Genomic DNA, 27,116 nt, shown 5'->3' on the forward strand with positions numbered 1-27,116 from the left:
ATCAGAGTAAGACAGTGTGGAACTTGCAAATAAAGATTTCAAACAGCAACTTGCTCAGTGAACATTAATTTGATCTCACTGTAACAGAAATGAAAAGAATAAAGTAAATACAATTGTGAGGACATTCTCTCTTCAGGGAAAGCCTACACAGCTGCCAGCTGAGACTTTGTTGGCTAGCTGAAATGTAATGTATGATACAAGATCCAAGCTGTCTATGCTCTTTGCATAAAAGCCTTGCACAACAAGGCCAATGAAGAACACCTCATATATGACAAGAAACAGTGAATTAGCATGAAAAAAGGCAGCAATCAGTCTTTCACAGGTCTGCAGAAAATAAGTTCTCCTAACAGTCATCCATGGTATAGGCCTGCTTATTGAGGGGTTCTGGTCACAACAAGAAGCACAGGGCTTGCTATGGTTTACTTAATCCCCAAAGCCCCCTTCTAGAACTTAGCAGTGACTTGTTCATGGTTTTATGAGAGCTCTAAAGCAAGAGAAGTTAACCTGAAGGTGAGAAAGCAACACACACTAAAGCCACCTTTTTTTTTTTTTTTTTAAACAGAAGTATGTCAGAAGGAAGACAACACAGTCCATTTAAAAAAAAAAAAACAAAACCAAAACCAAAAACCCTCTCCATCACTTACCCTGTATTAAGAGGACAATTAGTGTCAAAACCAGGAGACAATCTGGTATCCATACTGGGAAGGAAAAGAGGCTATAGTCCCAGAAGTCCTTCTGCCTGTGGCTTACAAAACTAAATAACGTTTGGGAACAATGGCCCTGTCAGTGACATGTCAACAACACATTTATTTTAAAAATGCTAAATTCAAGTTTTAAACACAAGTAACTGCAAAAGAAAAAAAAAAAAACAAACTTTGGTTGATTATCTATCTTGTTAAATATGTCAAAGTTGGCAATCAACAGTTTCTCTAGGAAGTCTCCAAGAACAGACAGGTCAGCTCACTCCTTACTGGGAAGGTCAGACACCTAGCAGTGACACTGGAAATGCTGCCATGCCAGCGTCACACATGCTCACATCATCTCAGCCAGCATTTGGGAAGCTAATAGTGCACACAAAGTCTGAGCTGATCAGCCACAGCCAACTCGGGTTGCTGTGAACTCATTGAGACAAATAAATTAAAAAAGCAACAAGGAAAAATAAAGCCAAGCACCTCTAGGGCCAGACCCCAAAGACACAGGAATCAAAGCTTTTTTTCCTCTCCCTATTTACAAAATGCCATTTAGAGCCACTTCAGTATTGTGAGGAAATGTCTTTTATGCTAAGCAGTCATAAGTGTGCTGTTCATGGACGCTGTGGCCTGTGTGCCAGCGAGTGTCCCATGGGGTGTGTCCCTCCCACCAATGCACATGGAGGGAGTTCAGTCTTCTGTTTCTTCGTATGTTGTCTCATCAAATGGCCGGTCCAAGAGAGGTACCAATCGGTGACGGGAATATTTCAGTTGCAAAAGATCCCCAACTTCATTGATTTCTTTTAAAGCCTGAGAAAGAGACACATGCAAGCAAGTTATCAGCACATCTTCCTTTTTGCATGCCTGCAGACTACTCTGACAGCCATTTTACTTAAGTGAGATTTTACTGTGCTAGAAGTCTGTAGCTTCAGAGGTCCATAGGATCTGATTTTGATTTTAGCATTTGGAAGTCTCAAGACCAAGTCAGCAGCACTGGTCACTTAACCAAGAGTGACTCTGCACCCATCTGACTACTTTCCTTCCAAGGCAGGATCATAAAATCCAGCAATACTAACTCAAATTTCACACTCATCCCAAAAAAAGCCATGACTATTCATAGACAGAAAAACTGAGAACAGTGTTCTTGAAGGTAATAAAGCTAAAGCAGAAAAAAATATGCACATGGAGGTTTGACTCCTCTTTATGTATCATTCAGTATGAAAACAACATGTGTGTTAGTATACCATCTCTGACCTACTGTATTTTTTAAATTGCAAGATAACGAAAGGCAAACTGCAATACTGTACTGACAAATTCTATTAATGCATCTGTTATATTTACATTTATTAGTTTGCATTGTCCACATATTACTAGAGATGCAAGCTCTGTATTGTAAACAATATTGCATGCGAGATTTTTGCCAGCCAATCCAAGGAATTAAAAAAAGTTATTCTGGGTAGGATCCCAAGCATTTTCTCCCTAGAAACCAAGTCCCAGTGACTGAGGTTGCCACAAAGGCAACACTCAGGCAACTGACAGCCCAGAACACTGCTAGCCAGCTAACAAAAGTTTTCACTGTTTTGACCTGAGTGCAAATGTTATGAAGTTTACCAGAGATCAAACATCTGCTAGCATAAGAAATGAGGAAAGTCCCGGCTCAGTTAATCATACTTACTTTATGTTGCAATCTCTTTGGTAAGACACTGGTTCACAACAGGCTTTGTTAAATGCCAAACCCTAAACTTTAATTAATTTCTCTACAGAACACTCCTGGAGCAAGGTACAAAATTAACAGTTGCTGCAGAGAAATCTGTAACCGTATGTGATGCTCTTTATCTTATATAGGCAAGTGACAAATCAGTTCAGAAGATGATTTCCAAATCCAATGTGATTTTTGAACTCAAAGGCTGGCATTCTGCACTCCCTTGAACTGTAAACTTATTCAAATAGGTACACTCAGCATTCCTTCAGAATGCCACTAATTCAACATTAATGCTCCAATTTTAACATGTTCTGGGTCAAATGCCTGTCTCTTGAGACTAGCTGGCAGACGGAGGTTAATATCCCTACATGTTTTTCCTTCCTGGATAGATAGTTCCAAGTTTTTGTTTCTTTAAACAATGGCCCCTCATGCGTGTTATATCTGGCAGCAAAAACCTCTCCACTCTTAAAATCTGGGTGAATGACAAAGCCAGAAGTTGGACCTCGGTAAAAACAAAACAAAACAAAACTGTGGGCACAGTTTGCCAGAGCTTTAAGTAAAGATCCCATATGGAAACAATTTAAGGTTGAATTTCTGTTGAAAGAGTCTGTTAACTGTTATTCTTGAATGCAGATTTAGGATTTTATTAATTTAAAACAAAAAGGACCATGTGACCAGTAAAGACTACAAAGGAAATGGCATTGGTGAACTCTGACTTCAGGAGAGTGTAATATATTTTCATCACTAAAAAGAAAGCACCAGCCCACAGGGATGCAGGTTATGAGGGACTTCACTCTGATCCTGAGCCAAATATTTTCAGGCAAGGAAGTTCTATTTATGTAAAACAGTTAAAATTGTAACTGAGAACTGTTCCCCATCATGTGGGTTTATTTAGTAAGAACAAGAGAGCATTACAAATATCAGCATTTACAAGACAAGCTTCTCCTACCCATGCTCCAAACCTGGATAAATTCTGTTTAGAAAAGATGCTGTAACAGCCCTAGTTAGCATCCATGCAGCACACACAGATGGGCTACCAAGTTCTCCTCTCTGTCACTGACTTGAAGAAGCTCTCTGCCAGCTCTCTCAAAGTCTATTAATTTCAGGTTTTTTTTCTTCCTGGATATTGTTGCCACAGTTCAGCAAGGGAATCAGATCTGAGGGTTGCCTTAATGATTAGCTGCCTGAAATCAATCCCCTTTCACTGCATCACTAGAAAACACAACACAAAGTCACTGACACAAAGGCTTGCTCCTTATTAACTCCTCTTGCCAGTGTTCTGGGTTCAGAGCATGCAGCTGTTTTAAACCTTGAAGTGGATTACACTAACTTGGAACAAAGCCTCCACATACTGAGCTAAATCAGGATTTCTTCATTCACTTCAAAATTCACACCTCATTTTGTCCCAGATTAATTTTCTTAGGCAGACAAGCCCTAATATATTAAACAAGCATTTCCTTGATTTAGAGCATTTAGCACCTACAGGGGTACTCTAGAAATGAGTCTTTAGAGTTAAATTCACAAAACTTGAAACATTTTCTGGAAAACAGAAAGACTTGTAAGTGAATTGACAGGAAAAAAGCTTTTTTTTAGCAGAGTAATAAAAGTTACAGATTGATTTTGGAAGAGAGCAGATATAATACTTATATAGACCCTGCAAAAGCAGCTTGTTACGGTAAAGACTCCAGCCAGTCACTAAGAGAGAAGACCAAGAATCCAATCAACAGCAAGGCTTCATGATTGCTCAGGTAGTGCCAGCACATCGAGTCTGCATGGTTTCAGTTGTAGCTCAGTTTGCAACAATATGATTTCAGAGACTTCAGTTTTCTTTCTTTTCCCTCCTCCCACCTCCTTCGCATGCACCCCTCCATGTCCACCTGGCCAGAAGTTACTGCTTCTCCATTTGTGTCAATGCTCTCAGTTCTATTACCATGCTCTGAGCCAAGTCCCTGATACTATTCATTTTATATGGGGGGGAAAGAAAGGGAAGGAGAGGGCCTTGTCCAAACATACCGTTTCAGAATTTTTGTTTGTAACAGAAACAACTGAATTGGGATAATTATGGGAAGAGTAGCAGGACAAGTAGCTGGGAAGTAACTTCTTAAGCAATCTGCTGTTAAGAGTGTCAGCGCAGAATCTCTCAGGTCTTACAAGGCAGAAACAACTCAGAAGCAGCAACTACAGCACCACAGATACATGGCAGGTTGTTTAACTGATAAAGAACGACACTAAATATACATTACTAACCTGCACACACCACCCACCACCTTACTATTTTTCCTAACAAAACCAAAATAATAATAAAAAAAAGAGCTATTTTCAGCTGTTGATTTGAAAGTTCTGTGGCAGTGAAGTGTGAAAAGTTTGATTTTTTTTTTCCCAAGCAATTAGTAAATATCTGTTTGTATGTCACATTTGCTGTTCATGTACTGAAGTGTTACCACCTCATCATATCTGGACACTGTGCATGATTTCCCTTTCATAACTCCATGATAACTACTCCCAATCACCTTCTTGCCCATAAAATGTTTGAAAATAGTTTCAAGGATTTTTTTTTTCTCCATCATCTTCCCAAGGATGAAGGTGAGGCTTCTCAACCTGCAGTTCCACACTTCTTGCCCTTCTTGAAGTCAGTGGTTACATGTGCTTTCTTCCAATCCTCAGGAACCTCTCCCAGTCACCATGATCTTCTAAAGATGATAATCAAGAGTGGCCTTGCAGTGACAGCCAGCTCCCTCAATACTTGTGGGTGCATCCTATCAGGTCCCAGACTTGTGTATGTTCACTTTGTTTAAAAGTTCCCTTATTTGATTCTCCTTCACACCAAGGGTAAGTTGTCTTTGCTCCATAGTTTTCCACTGACCTCACAGGCCCAGGATTACTGAAGGCAAGACTCATCAGTAAAGACTGAGGTAACAAAGGCACTGAGTACCCTGGCCTCTTGCATGTCACCTGATCCCTATGTCATTCAGCAGCAGCCCCACATTTTCTCTGCTCTTCCTTTTGCTACTAATGTCCCCACAAAAGCCCTGCCTGCTGCATTTCATGTCCTTTGATAGACTCAGTTCCACATGGACTTTGGCTTTCCTGACTGTATGCTCAGCACTGTCTCTCTATTCCTCCTGGGTTGCACCTCTTACATGCTTCCATTTTATGTTTTTGTTGGGTTTGTTCATCTGTGCAGGCTTCCCACTACATTTTCTCTCCTGTAAGTCAGGATGGGGGGGCGGAATAAAAAAAAAAAAAAAAAAAATCAACCAGCTATCCTGGACACCTCCTCTCTTCGGGACCTCATCCTTTGGGATTCTTTCAAGCAGGTCTCTGAACAGGACAGCGTCTACTCTCCTGAAGTCCAAGGTCATGACTCAACCTAGCTTAGGTTCTAAGTCACAGAACAGCAAAGTGGGGAAAAGAATACAATGGAGAACTTTGACAGAGCCTAAGACAGCCCATGTACATGTCCATCAGATTATTCAGAAGACTCAAAAATGAATGTAGTTACCACCCACACCAAAACATAATGAGGATAGTCAGGTTTATTCATATAATCCCCTCTCACCTATATTAGTCAGAGATTAACTTCCATCCTTAATTTTTAAGGCAGCATCTCCTAATTGTAATGCAGGCCTCCTTAGAGGGGACCTCTATTCCCGCTGGAACATGCTTAGTGCAGGCAGGAGTCATTGCACATGACACAGACTCATTTAGGACAGGATCATTTAAGATACAGTGCTCTGAAGCTGTAAACAAAAACTGGAACAGTAACCTTTGGAATAAAAGTTCTCACTGGTAATCATGTGCTGAGGTTTGCACTTGCTTTTGAGAAGAATATAGATGTTTTGGAGGTTCTCAGGCTTTTTTCTTCCCTTACCTTCTGCATCTAGAAGAAGCAGAATTTTTTCCTTCTAAAACATTCAGTGGAAGGTAGAGACTCTTAAGAGGAGAAAAAGCATTGTCCCAATGGAATGAGACACTCTCTCACATCATTTAAAATAGGAAAAGAAAGTCCCTGAGATTTACTGTAGGCAGCCATTCTGCATTGTTGAAGCAAGAAAAGAGATGGCGTCATCGCCAGCTCTACTACACAAGGCTTTGAACGTTAGGTTCAACTAGTTTGTATACCAAACACTGAACCAGTCTACAAAAAACAGACAATTGTTTTATCTGTTTATAGAAGGCACGAGAAGAAGGAAGACAAGATGAAACACTTACCGTATCAAGCATCTCTTTGGTATGAGCTGCAGACAAACAGAATCTGGCTCTGGACTCAATGATGGGGGTGGCAGGGAAGCCCACAACCACAACACCGATGTTCCGCTTCAGCATCTCACGCCCAAATGCACTGACAGAAAGAACAAGAAAGATCGTCAGAATGATATCAGTGGAGGCAAAGCAGCAGCAGCATGAAGGTCTCAGTATGTTAACGCATGCAGACCTTTGTTAAAGCAAGCCTGTAAGACCACAAATTGGAGCTGCCAGTGTTTTCTTTTAGAGGCAGAATGCCTGTTCACAAAAGCCTTTTTTTAATTCAATCGCAAGGTGGTCCTCCTCAAAAGATTTCACTGTATTAAGTTCTAACAAAGCTGAAAGATTATATGTGGCAGAGGCTGGTCTTTTAGCAGGCTGTTTCTAAGTGGATTTGTAACCTAAGCTTGGAAATCTTTCTGAGAGGAAACAGGGATTTTGGCTCAGAAGTTTGACTATACAAGGAATGCCCCATGCTGCGATCCCCCAAAGCAGATTCTTCTGCAGTTTCAAGATGGTTTGTTTTCACCAATTTAATTCAATTAAAGTACATGATGGTGTCACAGAATGTAACACTTTCTAAGTGCCTATCATGGGAACCACGGAATTGCCACAGTAAATCGAGATCATCTAATCCAATACCAACTATTTTTAAGGAAGGTGCAAAAACCTCATACAACTGTCACACAGTATCTTCAACAAAACAATGGGGATTAAAGAAATTAGTGGCTGTGATTTATGTGATGAGAGGCATGAAGATCTAGATCCTTTCTGGAATGGCAGTGCAATTGTGGGTGTTTATAAAAGCCACAGGAAATGGTTAATCTTTTTTGAAACTACTTTGCCTTGAGAAGTAGCAATGAACTTAAGAGGCTTATAAGAACGTATAAAAATAACATCCATTTATTAGGTTTTTAAATTTTCTGCATTTTACTTCTGCTATGTGCTGGTTTTGGCTGGGATAGAGTTAATTTTCTTCATAGTAGCTACTATGGGGCTATGTTTTGGATTTGTACTGAAAAGTGTTGATAATGCAGAGATGTTTTTGTTACCACTAAGCAGTGCTTACACAGAGCCAAGGCCTTTTCTGCCTCTCACACCACCCCACCAGCGAGGAGGCTGGGGGTGCACAAGAAATTGGGAGGGGACACAGCCGGGACAGCTGACCCCAACTGCCCAAAGGGATATCCCAGACCATGTGATGTCATGCTCAGCATATAACACTCAGGGAAGGAGGCGGCACTAGGGTACATTCGGAGTGATGGCGTTTGTCTTCCCAAGTAACCGTTACGCATGATGGAGCCCTGCTTTCCTGGAGATGGCTGAACGCCTGCCTGCTGATGGGAAATGGTGAATGAATTCCTTATTTTGCTTTGCTTGTGCACACAGCTTTTGCTTTCCCCATTAAACTGTCTTTATTTCAACCCATGAGTTTTCTCACTTTTACTCTTCTGATTCTCTCCCCCATCCCACCAGGGTGGACTGAGAGAGTAGCGGTGTGGTGCTAAGTTACTGGCTGGGGTTAAATCACAACATGCTAAACTATTTTCCTTATAAATAGGTGCATCCTGATACACTTAATTTTGTACCCATTTAGTACTCTCAGACTATTTTAAAAACAGACTACAAAAGACAAAGAAAGGATGAAATAGACCTGATGTAGATCCTAAGGGCTAACAGAGATCTGTGTTCTTGCTCATTTTTTAATTTACTGGCCTAACTGCTCAGCTAATAAATATTTCCATGAACATTTCCAGTGAAAAGATTTTACTGACTGGTAGAGCAGCTGGGTGATAGAAACAGCACGCCTCTGTGTGCTGGATGGCACACACTGCAGACTCTACACTGCCCATAAAGGTTACAGGCCTTTTAAATTTGGTTATACTGAGAAGGGTGAAGGAAGAATCTATCTAGCTGCATACAAAGTGCTGGAAAATGTTCCCTCACAGAACCACAGTACTTAGAGTGAACCTAACTGAGCTAGAAGAGCACTAGAGATGTTCCGTATGGCTTAAAATGAAGCTGTGCTTTCCAAATTTGAAAGTGCTGGTTGAGCACTGCATTATGCATGGACACTGAGAAGCAGCTATCAAAACCAAGTTGCCTTTGAAATCAGGCTTTTATGTTGCACAAATTTTTAATATATACATTATATCCTGTTTGCAGAATTTTAGCCTTAATTATCCACACAGCAGCCCACAAGTTCATAAGCATTTATAAAGCTATGTGTTGCAGTTCTACTAGTATTTACAGTAACAATACCTGAGCTATTAAAACCACACATCTTAAAAAACTTGGGATTCATCAAATACAGGTTGCTGTGTCCCACCTGCCTGCCTTTTTTTTTTTTTTTTTTTTAATTTTCAGAGTTTATCTATGGAAATGTTGGCTACTTCTGATACAGGAGCTGGTTGAAAGATTCCTCCAGTGGCTTTTAATGTTAATCTCCATTCAATGTGCTTCTCTTCAGCATACATATACACTTTACATATAAATAAAATGAAAAAACCCCCAACTTTTATAACATGGCATGTAGTGGTAAAATTGCTTCCCTGAAGTGATTTCTTGCTGCCACAAGCTACAAGCCTCTATTTTCTCAAGATCACTTATAGGAAGTTTCTATCTTTTATAAGACTCAGTAATGATCATAAAAGCAAAAATCAAACCAGTCTTTTCTTATATTTAGAAAAGTCTTAATATTCTTGTACTACCCTAGCTTCAAAGAAGAGGGATGAGAAGTTACCCTGCTAAACCTACCCAATTTTTGCTGGCATGTACAGCATCAGAGGCACAACAGGGGAATCTTCATTTCCATAGATGATAAAGCCCATCTCTTTCAGTCGTCTCCTGAAATATCTTGTGTTCTCTGCTAGCTGCTGCACACGTGCTTTCCCTAGAAAAGAAATTAAGATAAGACCGTGAACACAATAGTCATAAGTAACATGCGTAACTGCAACACAAGACCTCTAGCTCAAGTACAAACTATGAATGTACCACTTGTGCTTATGGAAGTGTTAAAATTAAATACAAACTAGAACTTGCAGTCTTTCTCCCTCATGTAATCAAGATTAATCACTCATTTCCTGATAAGGGTATAGCCAAATGGACTAAGACAAGCACAACCATCAAGTCCAAACACTCCCTGTTCTTTCCATATCAGGTTTTTAATCAAGTACCACCAGGCAAAACAAGGCAGTTACCTGCTTTTAAACAAGATTCAGAATTTGCTCAGAATTCACTGGTATCTGCATCTTGAAGAGTTTGCTTATACTTCAAATAATTAATGGAAACCTACTGAATCAACTGGGGCTGTTCACCATGTTTTATCCTGCTAATCTGTATTAATGGAAATTACTACTTTCCTCCTTAGACCTGCTTGTTGAACTGATCATGTGGCTACTCCCTAACCTTTTTCAGTTAAAATGAGCTGTGTTTAAATTAAACTGATTAATTCTGACAACTCAGCTCACTTTGCGTAAGCAGCAGCAGCCAATTTATAACGTATTCAGCCAATTCTGTACGGATTTTTTTTTTGACATTTGTCACAATTACCATACAAGACATTAGACAGCTAGTATAATTTAAGTATTTCAGCTACTCAGATATGCATAGGACAACCTATTTATCAGTTAATTAAATTGTAGCCTAGCACAGTGTACTAGGTTTCTGTATTGCCCAGAAAAAGTTCCACACCATCTCACCTAAGCAGATGATAATGCATTCCTGGTGAATGAATAATCTAATGTGTTTAAGAGCTTGAGCACGATGCCATTGATGAGACTATAATAAGTAACATTTATAATTACTTGTCTCTGGTCCACAGAGTATATTTCTGGATAATTGATTATCCAAACACTGATTTCACCAGATGGGCGATTCATATACTGAAGCATTAAATCTATAGCAGTGCAGATCTATCCCACATAGTGAAGTTGGCTGCTAGATATTAATCATCTTCCTTTAAAGTTGTAGATAACAAAGTGATTAACCAAAAGGAACACCAGGTCTCAAAGAAACATCACCCACATAGCTCTGCTCCAGGTCAGAACAAATGTAATTAAGAACCTATATAGTTTTTGTCCCAAAAGTATCAGACATTCCACCCACAACCATGCAATCGAAGGCAAAATTCCAAAGGTAAAGCATGAGAAAAAAGGATGAAACCTGTTAAGTTTGCAAAACCTGGCCTATCATTAGTGGGTAGGAGCTGGTATTTTTAACAGCATTCACTGCCATTTAAGACATCTCTTCTTCTTCACTAACTTAATCTTTTCTCCACTTCTTAATCTTTTCTCCCCCAGAGTTTCTGCAGAAGCTTAATTCTTCTTCCCCAAAAAGCAGTAAGATTTCAGTAAAATACAATGGCATCTTGTGCTTATGAAACTCACTTTTTTCATTGGCTCACATCGATCAGACCCTCTAGTAGGGACCCAGCTTTCTCTTGTGGTTCTCTAAACCAATTATTTGGTGATTTAAAATACCCAAGACTGCTAAGTGAGGTTCAAAAAAAACCCCAACAACCCAACAAAATAAAAAGAAACAGGCCTGCTACAAGATACTACAGGTACTGGGCCAAAAGCCACTACTTGCATTTCTAACATTGAGACAACCAATAAAAACACAAATGTCCAGAGCAATCAACACGCAGGAAAAAAGCTACTATGGTACCTTCCAAGAAAGCTGCATCTGCCTTTCTCCTATACAGACATGCACAACTTCTGACAACATCTCAAATCAACGATGTACAATCCCATCAAAATACACATGAGATTTCACCACTATGAGAGTAGTAAGTTAACGTACACAGCTGGATACAACTCTTGTGATCAGCCCCTCTTCCAAACCAGGAATACAGCTTCTCCCATATAATCATTCTCTCCATGCTCCCATCAAGCAATGAGTTTACAGTGCTTCAAGCAGAAGGAATGTAAGCACCTTTATAGTTTTCCCCTCCACATTCACCCCCTTTTCCAAGTTGCTGGGAGCCTTCCAGGCTAAAGATTAAAGAGCAACCTTAATTTGTAGTTGGCAACTGCTTCACAGTCCTCCTTAAACTCTTTCCCATAAAAGTAGTTTATGATTCTAGATTTGTCCTTACAAATTGAAGAGTGCTTTGAGATGTAAACAAGTTTCATGCACAAGTCTTTCAGATTTCACTTCTCTACAGAGATGTAATCACCTACTACAGCAACTGACAGATTTGGAAAACACTTGCCTTCTTCAGATTTGTGGGTCTCAAAAGCCTGTCAGCTTTTACTTTGCTCCAGAACCATCAGTCTAATAATGAAATTAGTACCTCACTAAAAACTTGTCACCCATGGCTACAACAATATTACCAAGAACTTGAAAACATATTCAGTGGTGTCTTATCACTACCCACCACATGTCATTACCATCTTCTGAAGTTGTGGTAGTCGTGGTGAAGCAAAGCACCAGGAATCGAACAAGAACTGGGCACAGGTTCTTTGCCCTCCACTTCCCTTTCTTCCTGCATCCTGTGCATCTACTCTCCTCTGCACTCCAACACATTTAGTCTCCTACTCCGCTACAAATTCCTGCACTTGAAGAGTGATGCCACATGCTAATTGAATAGGGTTTGCAATGTTATGCAACAAGCATACACCCAAAGTTCAGCTCTTAGTATTTGCTGGTTCAGCCCCACCGGTACACAGTAGCGTAGCAGGCTGTTAACTGCTACTGCAGTTTTACCATGTTTTCCGAGACCACAGAGACAAACCAAGCAGTGCCTGGAGACAGCAGTGACTAGGTACCACTGTTAGTCCCACCTGTACCCAAACAGTGCTTGAGCATTCAGACAGGACCTCCAAATCCCCTCCCAGCCCAAACACCTTCTGAAGCTCAGAGTTCTGTCCATATCTGCTCAACTGTAGGCCTCAAAAGACTGCCAGGACTGCAGCTGGCTTTCTTGGCAGTATGTAGCTTCATTTTTAAGACCACCCAAAAAAGGCCAGCTGAGACACCACCCTGTCAATTGTTCTCACATAGGAATTGTGCAACAATTCTGGTAACATCCTTTCATCTAGGAAACTGGAATGTGATGACCTTCAGGGAGGGAAGGAAAGGGGGAAGAAAAGGAGGATTACTGGAACAGAGTTCTTCAAAAGGTTAGAAGACTAGAACCCCTTATCAGAGCAACTGATCTGAAGTCTCTTATGGGTCCTGTAAATGGCTTAAACTAGCTACTGACAGACCTACAGTGGAATTAGAGGATTAACTAATAACTTCTCCTTTGCTTTTATTTCTTTTTGCAAGTTCACTGCAGTCATAACAAGATTGCTCTTGCAATCTAGTAACACACTTTCTTGCTTGTAATAGCCTGGGCATCATTTAGTCTAAAGCCAACATGTATCCCCTAAAGAACATGCTGCCACTGCATCAAAAGTAAAGGTCACATGCCACTTAAAGGGGAGAAACACTCTCCCTTTACCACCCTCAACTCAGAGCTGTAGCTGTGTGGACTCAGCAGATAAAGAAAAAAGAACAGAGAAAAGAAATACAACAATTGCCTCTGCTTGGATAGCTAAGATGGGCTGAATATTTATAGCTGACTGAAGAGGAACGTGCTTTTACTTGAGATAACCTTATACCAGTCCAAGATAACAGGCAGTCACTTTAAATTGGCATTGCTCATTTTCATACCAACATTTGTTTTACTGTACACTTTAAGTGCAGAATACATAGTACAGAGTTGCAGTTATCCTAGCCCAGGTGCTAATAACCAAGTGTGAACTCCCAGATCAGCAGAAGCTTTGCTGAGGAAGTCACTCAGAGCTCCTCTCAAACCTTTTGCTCTAAGGTATTGCCCATAACATCATGGTTGTTATCTACTCTACATGGCCAAGAATGCCACATGTATGCTTTTGCATTTATAAACCCTAAGCAACTTAACACAACAGACAAGTCAGGCTTTAGAGTTTCTGCAGCAGAAGGGTTCAGGACTATCAGTCGAACCAATACAGTAAGTAACGGCTGACTGGCTGTAGTATTTTTACCATTCTTCCACTATGTAGCACATACTGTCCAATATGAACAGCAAACTTTTGCCCACTTCTAAACAAGCTTCAAAAGATGGTGTTTCTGGATTTGGGCTAAGGGAGAATATTTCTCTTTTCTGACATTTTACGATACAACTTATCTAGTCTTACAAATATGTAAGGCAAGCAATATTCTTTAAAAAATGCAGATGGCATCTCCCTGAAAAAAAAAAAAAATATTCCAACACCCTAGAGAAAGCACTTTAGATTCCATTATGTATCTAAAGGCACATGAGATGCATATTCCCCACAACCCTAGTGGAAAGTAAATTAGTATCTCTGCCAGGACAGATTCCCACAGGCTAAAAGAATGGTATTTCATCACTTGAGAAGGCCCCTGCTTTATAAGTCATATTGCTCAGAAAGTCAGAATTTATTGTGCAAACATTATCTTGGAGATATTTAAGCAAATTTCTTCTTGAAGCAGAAATTAAGTTGATACTTACCATAGTTACCTGCAAAACAAAAAGGGGACTGCACGTTCCACCACACCAAATCTAAATTCCTCTTGCAATGGGTTTATTAAAGAGGCATATCAGAGAAACTCATCTGTATTTAGCCTCGCTGCTTTTTACATCATAGAGGTTCATGCTTAAACTAATAGTCCAAATACTGCAAAGATTCTCAGACAACCCTTAATTTGCAAAAAGCAGTTTAACAAATACACAGCAATTGCTCAGCAATCAAAAATTTTTGCAAGGCCAGGATGAATTTAGTCTTTGGGAAAAAAAAAAAAAGACACTTCTTAGAGCTCAGATCTGTGTAACTTCTCTATTCCATGTTAAAAAAAAAAAAAATCATCTCTACAAAGAACAAAGAAGTCCTAGAATTTGTGGAAGTTACTCTGCCACAAAGATCTAGTATTTGTAACATTCCTGTCATCTATTAAGGCTGATGAACAAGTTATCATAGATGGTATTGGACTCAAAAGAAAATTGAGTTCAACCAGGATGTATTTGTTTTCCCCCCATCTTGTGATCTCTAGGCAGTAATTGGAGAGCAACCACAAATCTGTCCTTCTAAACAATGCAACACTTCATCAGCAAGGCTTCTTGAGAAATAAAAGGCATGCTGCATTGTACACAAACAGACTACTGACTGACACTGAACTCCAGAGGGGCAAACCAACTTCAGATGGGCAAAAAAAAAAAACACAGCAGGATTTTAGCTGCTTGTCACACTAAGGATCACTGTCACCTGCAATACAAAGGAAGCTTTATAAGAATTACTTAAACTGTAAACAAATAGACTGCAAAGCAACAGAGTAGGACTCATCTTTAAAAATGGTTCCTGAGCAGTGAAACTGTTAACTGTATGCACAAGCTGCAATACAGCTCTTGTTGGTCAACAAATACCAGTTCAAATTAGATAGATATGATGAAGTTACTATATATTCTTTCATTAACTTATCTTGTAGCTGTTTGACACAGAGTTTTAATCTTGCAATCTTAATTTAACCTTTTTTTTTTTTGTTGCGAACAAGGACAATGAGGCTAAACTGAGCAATTTCATACCTTTATCTTACATACCAGTTGAAGGCTAACAGCTTTGGTTGTAATGATTCTATGAAAAATTTAGAAAAAAGCTCATGATACGAATAGATTGCTATTCAGTACATGTAGAATCATTCCACTTGCGATACGTATTTACTGCCCCAATTAGTCTCTCAATAACAGCTCACTCTAACGTAACGGAATACCCTCAGTTCTAGTTTTCATTATGCAATCAACAAAATGAAAACATTTACTAGCAGAGATTTGTAAGAATTCTGAGAGAACTTGTGAAGATGTACTCTGATAGTAGCACACTGCCTCTGATAAGACTCAGTATGTATCTAACAAGAAGTAGGTTTTGTTAAGAAGATTGGCTGGAGCGTATTAAAGACATCTTTTAAATCACTGCAAGAAGTAAAGAAGATTAGGACAAGTTAAATCTTAATATCAGAGCTATAAGGCATCTTTGAGATTAAAACACTCCACTAATTCTTTGCACAAGAGTTAGTCTCTAATGTAATTTGTTTTGCACTGTTTTTCAAGCTTGCCCCATCTTACAAACTCTTGCCAGTGCAGAGGTGTTGGAGGTGAGAAGCACTGTATCACCTACTGACAGATGTGCCATCCTTAATTTGTGGCAGAATAATTTCTCTTGGTATAGCTTATTTCAGTCAAAGAAGGGATTTATCCAGCAATAAGTTTACCCTGACAAATAACACAGCTTTACTGATGTTAGCATGACCTCATCAGGAATACTTTGCTGGGAAGACTATCAGTTTTGTAGGACTGCTCACCTGTGTAGGTTTCTATTTCTACTTCAAAAAGCCTGTATTTTCAGACATTTGGAAGTGTTTAAATCAAAGTAAACTGGTGATGAAAACTTGGTTACATATATAATTCTCCAGAAGTTTGTTTCTTCAAGTCAGAGTGATGCTATAATATATTCAAGCTTGTAAATTTTTCCACATTAAAACCCCCTTGTTTTTGCAAAGACTTACACTTCCACTCTGTTTATTATTCCTACATTTCTGTCTTTTGGTTGGCTGTTTCAGTGGAAGACATAATTCAGCATACTCTGCTTTGGAAACAAGCATTTTTCAAATTTCAACAAGGAATTCAATATTCTTTTGCTGATTTAACAGATTCTCCACTAAGCTTTCAGAAGCTAAGTTGCATCCTGAAGGCTTATGAAGATCTTTTGCAATCTAAGTCGTCAAGTTGTTTTCTGGACACTATACCTGTAAATACCTCATCTTTAAAAAAATACAACCACCGATTCCTTTTTTGAGAAGGCATAAAAGCACTACTACTCTTTTACTGTTATGAACATGTTTTTCATGTAATAGATAGAAAATACTCTCTTTAAGTCTTCTCCTGAAAAGCCCAAGTCCAGTATGACTTCTAAGAACATTTGCACAATGAGAAAAAAACCCAGCAAAATGTTTTTAGATTTGCCAGGTAACAGAAAGGACAAGCATGACTTAAGAATATCTGACTGGAAGCAAAGGACAGATTCGAAAAAGTACCACCTATTTAAGGGCTATAATAGTAAGTAAACTGAAAACTAGAGAAAGTAGAGTGAGATTTCAAACTAAAAGACACTGGAACACTAAACAAAATTCCAGTTCAACATTGATCAAATACCAACACTTTTACCTTTTAAGGAAAAGCTGCACTAAGGGAGACAGGGAGAGCATAATGCTGTTAAAAATGCTGTAATAGATGTTTAAGGACCTGGAATGGTAGTATCTGCCAGAGCAGAGGCTTGTAACATCTGTCAGAAAGATGACTCATAACATGAACTCACATCCCAAGGCAGAAAGGGGATCAAGATCGATTCACATGTATGACCCTGCCAAAGGCAGCACTCACCTACACAATAATGGAAAGGTCACCTCCTACAGCAACCTACTCTTTCAGCCTCAAAAAAAAAAGGGGGGATTTACAACAGCTCAAAAACATGATGGAGGTTTAAAGCAAAGTTTTCACTGGTTTCTTCTGAGAGATCATACTATAAAAGCTAATAAGGAAACTTTTTTATTATACATTACATAAGATTTCTTATTTTTCACAATACTTTTCCTATCTCATTGTTTAAGTTCCAGGGACAAGATGGCTCCACATGCACCAATCTGCTTCCTCTAAGTTTGTACGTGTGAGCACTGCACTGCTGCCAATATTTGCAGCAAGAATTTTACATCCTTCACTTCAGATGCCATCTACAGATTTTCATTACAAGTCTTCAGAAAAGCATTATATACAATTATACAATGTAACCTGAGATTGCACAGAGACATATTAAAATGTATAGGTCAGAATACTATATTCCCCCAGTTTTACATTATAAAGCACCAACACACACACACAAATGCAAGAGAACCTGCCAAAACAATGAGAAACTTTAAAAAGTCATTGGAATAATTCCTTAACTCAATGTTATTATGTTAGTGCTGAATAGCTCAAATTCTAATATTTAGCAAACCAGTCAGAGGGGAGAGGTGACTCAGGTTTTTATGCAGCGCTGATGGGGGGATCCAGGTTTAAAACAAGCTTGGAAATAGGAAGAGTCACTATGGGAAGAGTCTTTAGGCTTTGTGTCTAGTGGCTGGGGTCACCAGAAGGACCGAGCATCTTCCACTAGGGGCCACTGCTGCACAGAGGGAGTCCAGGGCCACCCTCTGCGGTACCCGAGGGCAGCTGCAGACGCGCTGTCAGGATGTGCTTCCCCCCGAAAAAGCCTATACCGCATCAAGGTACAGCCATCCTTAATTCATCCAGGAGACGCTAAGGAACTGCTAACTGGACAGCTGAGTCAAGTTATTTATTCTTCTGACACACTTGTGTGCTTCCTGAGTTCACCGCTTGGGAGATAAACTACAAATAATATAGGAGGAGAAGCCCAGTTTAAGAGCCAGTGCACTTGAAAGCATGAATGAGGAAATCAAAAGACTGCTAAGAGCTCATGTTCATGGCCATATGGCAGCAGCATTAGCAATGATTTATTTTAAGAGAAGTAGTGAAGGGCTTGGCTCATGACCATTCTGAGTTAACCCCATGACTATGGCTTTTTAACAAGACTGTATACAAGGGATTTGCCTGGATTACATGGGTACTGAGTATGGAGCCACTGCAGAGGTAATTGTAAAAATGCTCTGTGCTTTAAGAGAGAGGAAAACAGTTAAAATTGATTTAAAAAAATTGGCAATGGTAGAATCAAGGAGATTCAGAAATGGAAAAAGGAGAAAAGAAAAATTATGGCTGATGTTCTTGGCATTGTCTCCAAGAAACAAAATTTACGCTAAGTATCTGTCATTGCATTTGCTATCAAGCTAAACAGTTCCAGTGGAGTCTAAAGGCACGCCAAAAAACAGCTGGGTACATGTATTGTGTACTCATTGAGTTTATATATACTGGTGAGATTGAAGCCTCTGGCATATTCCAGAGCCCAGAGTATTTTTATATTTGCACTTTCTGATTTTGTTTGCAACCACCAGCTGCATTTAGAGAACTCCAAGGCAGCCTGCTTGCACCATGAACTCCATCATAAAGAGAAACAGCTCTCACCATGAAAGAGTTCATGTCTCTTGATGTGACTGGAAAGATCTTGATGGTCTGTTAAAGAACTGCCATTTAAAATATAGTCTTACAGAGGTTTTAAAAGGACTTTGGTTGAATGTGTCATCGTAATATCATAGAATAGTTTGGGTTGGAAGGGACTTTTAAAGGTCATCTAGTTCAACCCCTCTGCAATGAGCAGGGACATCTTCGACTAGATCAGGTTGCTCAGAGCCCCGTCCAACCTCACCGTGAATGTTTCCAGGGATGGTTCATCTATCACCTCTCTGGGCAACCTGTTCCAGAGTCCACCCTCATCATAAAAAATTTCTTCCTTATATCTAGTCTAAATCTACCCTCTTTTAGTTTAAAACCATTACCCCTTGTCCTGTTGCAACAGGTCCTACCAAAAAGTTTGTTCCCATCTTTCTTATAAGTCCCCTTTAAGTACTGAAAGGCTGCAATGGAGGCAACTTTCCCAGAAGATCTTACTAATTGTTCAAAATAACACATGTTCCGCAGTTTATTATTCTATTAATAGAAACTCTCTGTTGGTGACCACAAAAGAACTTGACCGATCAGGATGCACATGAACTCCAAACATCACAGTGGTAGTATTGCCCAACCTTCTTGCAGCCAATAAAATAGTATTTGTATTAACACAAGTCTGATTTCTTCATACTGCCCTGGTCTGTGTATCATTTAAACTGTAAATTCTCTGTAGCAGTCACAATCTCTGTACAGTAGTGAGCACAACAGTCTTAGCTCATGTCAAAGGTTTTCTGTGATATCGTGACACAAAGATGTTACAAAATGACATGGTAATAAAATCAGCTAAAATGGCCACTCACCCATGCACAGCCATGACAGTATTATAATTATTTGATTAGTCCTCTTTTGCCTCAAACAGCAGGCTTCATTATGTGAGCAGAGAGACTTTGAAATAAGATACATGTGCAAAGGAGACCAGCATGAATAAACATTTTAAGCAGTTAGTAAAAGCAGTATTAAAACCAATTGATTTAAACTGAGCCAACGTTTATCAGACTACAGGAGACAGCTTTTTTACAGCAAAAATTCTTTTAAAAGATCCTGAAAACTCAAGCTTTAAAGAGATAGAGACTAAACCAGTACAATGCTACTGACGCCACAGGAAAAAAAAAAAGGTTAATGGACCATCCTGCCTCAAATCTGGCCAATGTTGGCTCCTAAAAATCAGCATAAAGCAAACATTTAGTAAAAGTTGCAAATACTTAAAATGAGTAAATTCCATTAAGGAGGTTTATAAATGCTGAAATTTAGAAATTATTAATTAATCCATAGTCATTAAAGTAAGATTACAAATGTTCTAGTTTTGCCTAGACTCAGTACCATTTTTGTACAAACAGCTAACACAAAACAGTAATGGGTAACAGCAGAATTCTGGGAGTAGAAAGGTAATACACAGGCATTACCTCCAGCTATAAATTTTTACCAAGGTATCACATGGCAGATCAGGATTCACATACATACCAGCCAGGCAATTCAGAACTTAAGGACTGTCTACCCCTACCACTTCCTCATTTCTGCATATAGTTGAACTAGGTATCTCAGTGGTTGAAAGCGTATCCAAACTACCCTACGGCTCCTATCCATGGAGGCAGCAGTGGAAAGTATTTAAGATGCCAGAGTTCAGTCCAGAGCAAGAGTGGCTGAAAATGTTTTGCAAGGTAAAACTTGTTCAGTTTACAAGAAGGAAAGTAACTTTTTAATAACTCAATTCTTTAATTATTTTTTTGTCCACATGTACCTTTAATCATCTGGGTGCACATACATCATCAGTAATCAACTTTTATACTTTCTGCCTTTGTAGTTGGCATAATTGTATAGCAACTTGCATTTTCCCCAGTGTGACTGAAACAAGGCTAATGTTCAGCCTTACATGTGTCCTTTACAGTCCCTCAACTAAGGAACTGGATAACATATGAAGGACTCAGAGGGAGGTTACTATGCATGAGAATACATAAAGTATTTACATTCCATAAGAAGGGTACATCTACAAATCCACAGGATGGAAGACTCCAAGCACTCCCTGTCATTACAGTTAGCCAACAGTGGGTCCACGTCTTTAAAACATAAGTGAATGAAGGGCTGCTTAATCAAATGTAGCATCACCACCAGATGCTGTACCAGTGGCAGAGATTTTGATGAAGCTGTGACTGAAACATAACTGACCTGCAGATATCCAAAAGATATTTTTAAGTTAGCTCAGGCTATGTTAGAATATTTTAGCAGAGTATGCTTCCACTACTACAAAAGCATCTTCTGTAACCAATCCCAACAGGCCGTGGAGGGACTGCAGCCACTGACAAATTGAAGTCTTGGGCAAGAATTGATTGGTCTCCATACTGCGAAGTAAAGTTTCAGTCTTGAAGTACAAAGCTTAAACCAAAAGTGCAAGAAGGTAATATCCTGAATTGGGTGAAAGTCAAACATCATCAGGAAGAAACTACTTTTAAAAGCTGTCAGTCATTCCTCTGTAGGAAGATCACCAGAAAAGTAATCTTCATAGAAGAGAGAAGCAGCTAACTCTTGCCCTGATGAGGCATACAAGTACAGCAGGAATGAAAATTGGAACTTACCTTAGAGAAGCAGCTTTTTTACTAGGGGACACACTTTTATTTGACTGCTTTGGTATTTCAGGGCTACAGGGTGACAATGTTGAGAATGGCACCTTGAAGACATAAGTGATACAAGAAACCTATCTAGCCAATGGGTAGATTTCAAAGACAGTAACCAAACAGCTGCTCCAGAACTGCTGAGCTAGAAGCATGTAACAGCTTATACATGGCACAAAACAGCCTACTTTGTAAGATAAGAATGTCCCCTTGAATCTTGCCTGCTTACCAATTAGCACATCCTTTGTAAGTGTAATGGAAGTGTTCTAGACATGACCATCATTCAACTCCAGACAGAGGTTCCCAATGCTTTAATGAACAAATGCTTTTATGTGCAGAACTACTGAGTTCTGCACAATCAGATCTGGGAGTACCCAATATGTCTACGGTCTGTCTAAGAAATGAGGCATCAGAATTATCCTCGCCAGCCCAGGTCTAGTAGAATACTGCCACGTTGTATTGGGCTTGTTAAAGACTGTCAGAAGGAATCTTGTCCGAGGACAAGTTGGCCAAAGTTGACCACAGGTTGGAAATGCACACAAGCAGACATGAATCAGCTATGAAGCAGCAGGAATTGATAGCCTTAAGTGTTGTCAATGCAATGAGGTCATTCTAGGATCCATCTTGCACAGACAATGACTCTGGAAACATCCACTCTGCACCTTTCCCTATGGTCCAACAGCACTGGAAAAGGCATTTGTGAAATGTAAAGTAAGCTCTACAGGCTTATTATTCTCTGTGTAAAAATATAAAATGTCCCAAGATGCTGAAAATAGGGCGCTACTGTTGTGGGAGGTACCACTTTAACCTCTCTTAAAATCCTTTAGGTTGGAAGAGATGTTTTCAAATCAGTCCATCCAATCCGCCTGCTCATGCAGGGTCAGCTAGAGCAGGTTGCCCAGAACTGCCCTAAATGGCTTGAAGTTGCTGAAGTATTTTGCCCACAAAAGATGAAGGCCCAAGCTGCCAAACCCCAGAATAATACGCATCCGCTTCTTATGTACCCTGGCAGTCAAACTGTGAGTCAAACTTGCCAGGGCACTTTGCTCATTATACATAAAATGCTTGACTGAATTTTAGTAACAACTCAACATGGCTTCAGAGTTATTTTAACCTATGGCCAATCCCCACATGAATGTCCAAACTGCCTAGCCACAGAAACAACAAGCATAGCAAAGCCAGGTTCAAAGTATTTTCTCTTTACAACTAAATCTAAGATAAATGTTATTCATGCCACACTATGCAAACATAACTGCAAGGACTCCAGCTTGAAAAACAGAAGTGGTAGGAAAGTAAGAACTAGTAATGACTGGTATTACTGCTACCTTTGCACGAGTAAGAAAGACAAAAATGCTTTACAGAATTAACTGAGGACACTTCCCTCTGCAGCAATTAGCCTCACAAAAGGTGTCAGAAGAACTTGGCAAGAATAAGCTTCATCATGGTGTTGCTGTGATTTTTTTTTTTAAAGCAAAAAAACCCAACAAATTGAGGAAATTTCTAAAGCAAAAGCAGACAATTTAGAATCGTGTTCCGAAATAAAAGAAAATCTGGAAGTGTAGACCAACATTCTCAACAAATCAGATGCTACAGCAGGTCATATCCAGTATGTTCTACTCGCAAGCATTTAAACCTGTTATTAGAGTGGAGTTATAATTTAGATATGAGAACCAAAGCTGCCTCTTCCCCTCCAAGACTTTTGCAGACATTTCTGTTTAACAATCATTATTGGCTCAGATTTTTTTTTGGTCAGAGCACAGAACTGAGCCTTAATGTATCATGTAATTAGGCAGGTTAGAAGAAGTAATAATACTTTGGCTGGGACAGCAAGAAAAAGAAGTAGTTGCCAGGAAGACCAATTAAGCAGCAAATTACCTAACACCACTCTGAACTTTTACTTATAGATGCAAACTGACTACCTGGCAAGTTTTCAGAAAAGGAACCTACCTTCCTGAAGCTACAGCAACCAACAAGTTTAAGTATAACCACTCCTTGACAAAAACCCTTTAGTAAACTGCACTATTCTTATGCTAGGTGAGAACTTCAGTACAGTCCTTAGGTGGTAAAGTACAATAAATGGTACCAATTACACCCGAAATACTCAATTTCTAACATCACTTTTTCAAGCTCTCCCTCAACAGATAGGTGGAATTGAACTTGCAGCAAGAATTAGCTCCTGAAAAATCCCATGCACTATCTTGCTTTCTAAGATTTTCCTTTAGAGGTACATCTAACAGACAAAAATAAGCAAAAACTTTGTGACCAATGACAGGGAAGTATGTAATTTCCATAAACAATATATATTTCTTATTTTCTACTACTCTGGACATGAAGCCTCTAAGTTACCCATTACTGCCAAAAAGCTGCAGCCTTGCCAGGGCCATGTAATTTATCACAACCAGATGGTGTTCTGTCAATAAAGGAGGGGCTGCTATCATTTCAGGGCAGAATAATTACCTTCCCTTTGAACCAAGGACAATGTTTTCAATAAAAACGCAAAGCTGTTTAATGCAACTTCCAGTCTGTCAGACTCCCACTGTGCAGCTCCAGGATTCATTAGACTCACAGAAGCGAAGGAGACCATTTGTTAAAAACATAGCACAAGTCTCTCAGAGAGGACATTGATGATATACAATTTAAAAAAAATAGAGACATTTTAAATCTTCTTTAAAAGCTTTTTGCATAGACTTTTTCCATCGCAAGTTTTACAGGAAAAGTAGCTGTACTGCATTAAAATGCCACCTATGTCCTTGGCATTTTAAGTAAACTGTGGTAGATCTTCACTGCTCTGGTATGCACTTCTGACTCTGCATTTTTTCATCTCAAAAGTAGGAGTAGCAACATTTGTTCTGGGGGGATGACTAATAGGCAAGAGTTTGCGAAGCACAGAGGATTAAAGGTTAGCTAGTAAAGAAATAAAATAGAACTGAAAGCTGTCTCTTCCAGACCAAAACACCACTAGGTTGACATTCCTCTGACTTCTGGAAACACATCCCAGTTATACTGGAGTAATTCAGAAAACTGGCCCCCACAGTGTAATTAAACAAGTTACAGTACAACCGAATGGTACCTTCGCTTTGAGCAATGCAAGAGACTGGATGAATTTCACTAAATAGTAGATTTCCCTTAGAGCTTCAAACACTGCCAAATAAAAAGCTGTAATTATTTGAACACTGAAAGTATTTTCTGATTCTGTTTCCATGCCAAATTTTGACTTTCAGCTTCCCCTTCTTTCAAGAGTACATATTTAATGAAGTGGTTAAGAAACACATCCTCTTTCCACAACAGCAGAACATTTTGTTTGTCTTGAAAAGCTAAAATAACTGTCAAGCCTGGGAAGTTAAAGGTGAGCTGCAAGACAAGTGTGTCTATTTCCAGGAATTACCTGTAACAGAATACAATGGAAATGTTCATGTTCAACAACTTCCACAGAGACAGACAGATATCTTTTTACTAAAACTTAAAACTCTCCTCAGAGTTTGAGCATTTCTTGAACTTACACAGTAGCCTTCAATGGACATTTTGCAGGCTTCTCCAAAGTCCAGACACAGATGTTCTGCACCTCATGATGAGTGTGCAAAGGTGCACACAAGAGAAAGTTCATTGTCCCTTACAAGATAAAGGCCTTTGTTTTCCAACATGTGCCAATTAGCCTCATCTTGAAAACGAACCATTTCTACTGTTCTTGTTTTGTACAATATTGTTCTCTCCAACTCTGCTGTATTACACACAGAGCATACTACAAAATCATCTTTCCCAAGATTGCTGCCAGACCGCTGTTAAAGCTACTTTAATGACAAAGTAGTGAAAATTGAGTACATGTTGCGTTTTTAGAAACCAGTCAAACCAATCAATCAAGCTAAAGGCAACTGAAGTCATTTGTCCTTACATGAAGAAAATAGAATCACAGAATCTTTTAGGTTAGAAAAGACCTTTAAGATCATCAAGTCCAACCATTAACCTAACACTGTCAAGTCCACCACTAAACACCTAAGCACCATCTACATGTCTTAAGTACCTCCAGGGATGGTGACTCAACCACTTCCCTGGGCAGCCTGTTCCAATGGAACTACCAAGATTAACTGATGCATTGTACTTGGAAAAATGAAGCCATAAACACGCAGGCTACACCACCGCACAGATGATCAGCTGCTAATTATGCCAGCATTTACAGCAGGGCAGAACCACTGCAGCATGTTCAGAACCTTGCTCTTGATCAACCTCCTTCTGCAGTAAGTGACTGAAGAAGTGATATCAGTTTCTAAGTAACACCTTATCAAATCATTTAATACAACTCTAAGGACAAACATGTCTGAACAGTTTTGCTGTAGGTTTTACTGTGACTTCTAGTTTGCATTTTAGATTTCCTAATTAATCTGAATGTTCCAAAGCCAGCAACTGAATTAACCTGTTGTATTAATTGAAACACCTTAGTCCCTCTTGCCACACAGATGGATTGGTATCTGCATTGAGATCTAATTAAATGAAACAAGGAGGAGGGGTGGGGAGAACCCTACAAAAAACATACAAGGCATCAACAGTCAAAAGTGAACTTCAGAACAGTTCTGGGGAATACAGATTTTTAAAGGCTCCACTGGTATGCAACATCATGGGTATACTAACTAGCATTTTTTAAAATACCAGGTATTTTCAGCATTGTGATAAAAATACAGCCAATAGCTCATCCTTGGAAGTAGTCATGTACTCTTTCAAATCTCTCTCATTCAAAAAAATTGCTCCACAGTAGGAACAATGTGCAACTCTCTGGTACATCCAAAAGACAGGATTATTTGTAATTTAATATGGAAACATTTCAGCTGTCTTAATACCAGGATAATTCCTATGCATGCCACATATTTGTCACTGAAGTGTGTGCATTTTTGTGCCCTTATGTGCAGTCCATCAGTTGACGCATTGCTCATAAGAGTACCCCCTCCCACACATTCATTCTCAGGCTGCTGAAGAGATTATTGGCCCTCTGAACCTAGAGGTTTTTCATCAGACCATTTATTTGTTCTAGGCACCATACAAGTCCTCAGGAGTCCACAGTTAAAGGGATACCAACAACCTAATCTGGCAAAATGCATGTGTTTACATTTGTCAGCCTTTAAAAGAGATCTTAAGAACCACTGGGTTTCCAGCAGTAACCTTCACAAGGTTTAACACTTGAGCTGCAGTGTTTCTTCCCCCTCTGATTTTAAAAGCTGCCCCTTCCCTCTGTATAGATAAGAAAGTGACACAAAACAGGATACAGAGCCATTAGCATCTCAGACTCCCTGTGTGATAATTAGAGGAAATGATTTGCTGACCTCAAGCAGTCTTTGAAGCATGCACAAGCAATACCTAGAGAAGAGGGAAGGATTATTCAGTGGGAGATACACTCCCTTATGTCTGCCTTTGCAAAAAGTTCTGCTGGACCAATTCTTCTCTCAAAACCTGGAAACACCCGGGCTGCTAAAAAACTTGTGGTTATAGATGATGTTCAAGGACTGCTGTGGAACAGACTTTGTATATCAGTGTTTCATGTAAGCCTAATGTACAAAAACTGTCATGAGGCCAGCTTTGTTCTGCAGAAGTCTGATTAACTAATCAGTTAGCATTGGGGGAAAACAAAAAACCAAACCAAAACAAAAAACCCAACCCCAAGACCTATATAGCTCTTCTATTTTAAAAAGCTAACCACAATTCCCATTCACATTTACACAGACTTTTATCTATGT

The 27,116-nt window shown here is 39.3% G+C and overlaps 1 protein-coding gene across 4 annotated transcripts in view; it reads right to left on the bottom strand.

Annotated features, from left to right (window-relative positions):
* Positions 1-787: 787 nt before the first annotated feature.
* Positions 788-27,116, bottom strand: part of SPTLC2 (serine palmitoyltransferase long chain base subunit 2) — a 72,308-nt gene continuing 45,979 nt past the window's right edge. For 3 of the 4 annotated variants that reach the window (XM_074868502.1, XM_074868505.1, XM_074868504.1), the window contains exons 10-12: positions 9,394-9,529; positions 6,604-6,733; positions 788-1,499 (exon numbers count right to left, since the gene is read on the bottom strand). In XM_074868502.1, coding sequence (XP_074724603.1) covers positions 1,380-1,499; positions 6,604-6,733; positions 9,394-9,529 — 386 coding nt within the window. In that variant the 3' untranslated portion in view covers positions 788-1,379. Of the gene's footprint in view, positions 1,500-4,848; positions 5,598-6,603; positions 6,734-9,393; positions 9,530-27,116 lie in introns of those variants that run through there. The other variant, XM_074868503.1, reaches the window with a different exon arrangement.

Source organism: Strix uralensis, chromosome 4, assembly GCF_047716275.1.
Source record: "Strix uralensis isolate ZFMK-TIS-50842 chromosome 4, bStrUra1, whole genome shotgun sequence".
NCBI classification, from domain to species: domain Eukaryota; kingdom Metazoa; phylum Chordata; class Aves; order Strigiformes; family Strigidae; genus Strix; species Strix uralensis.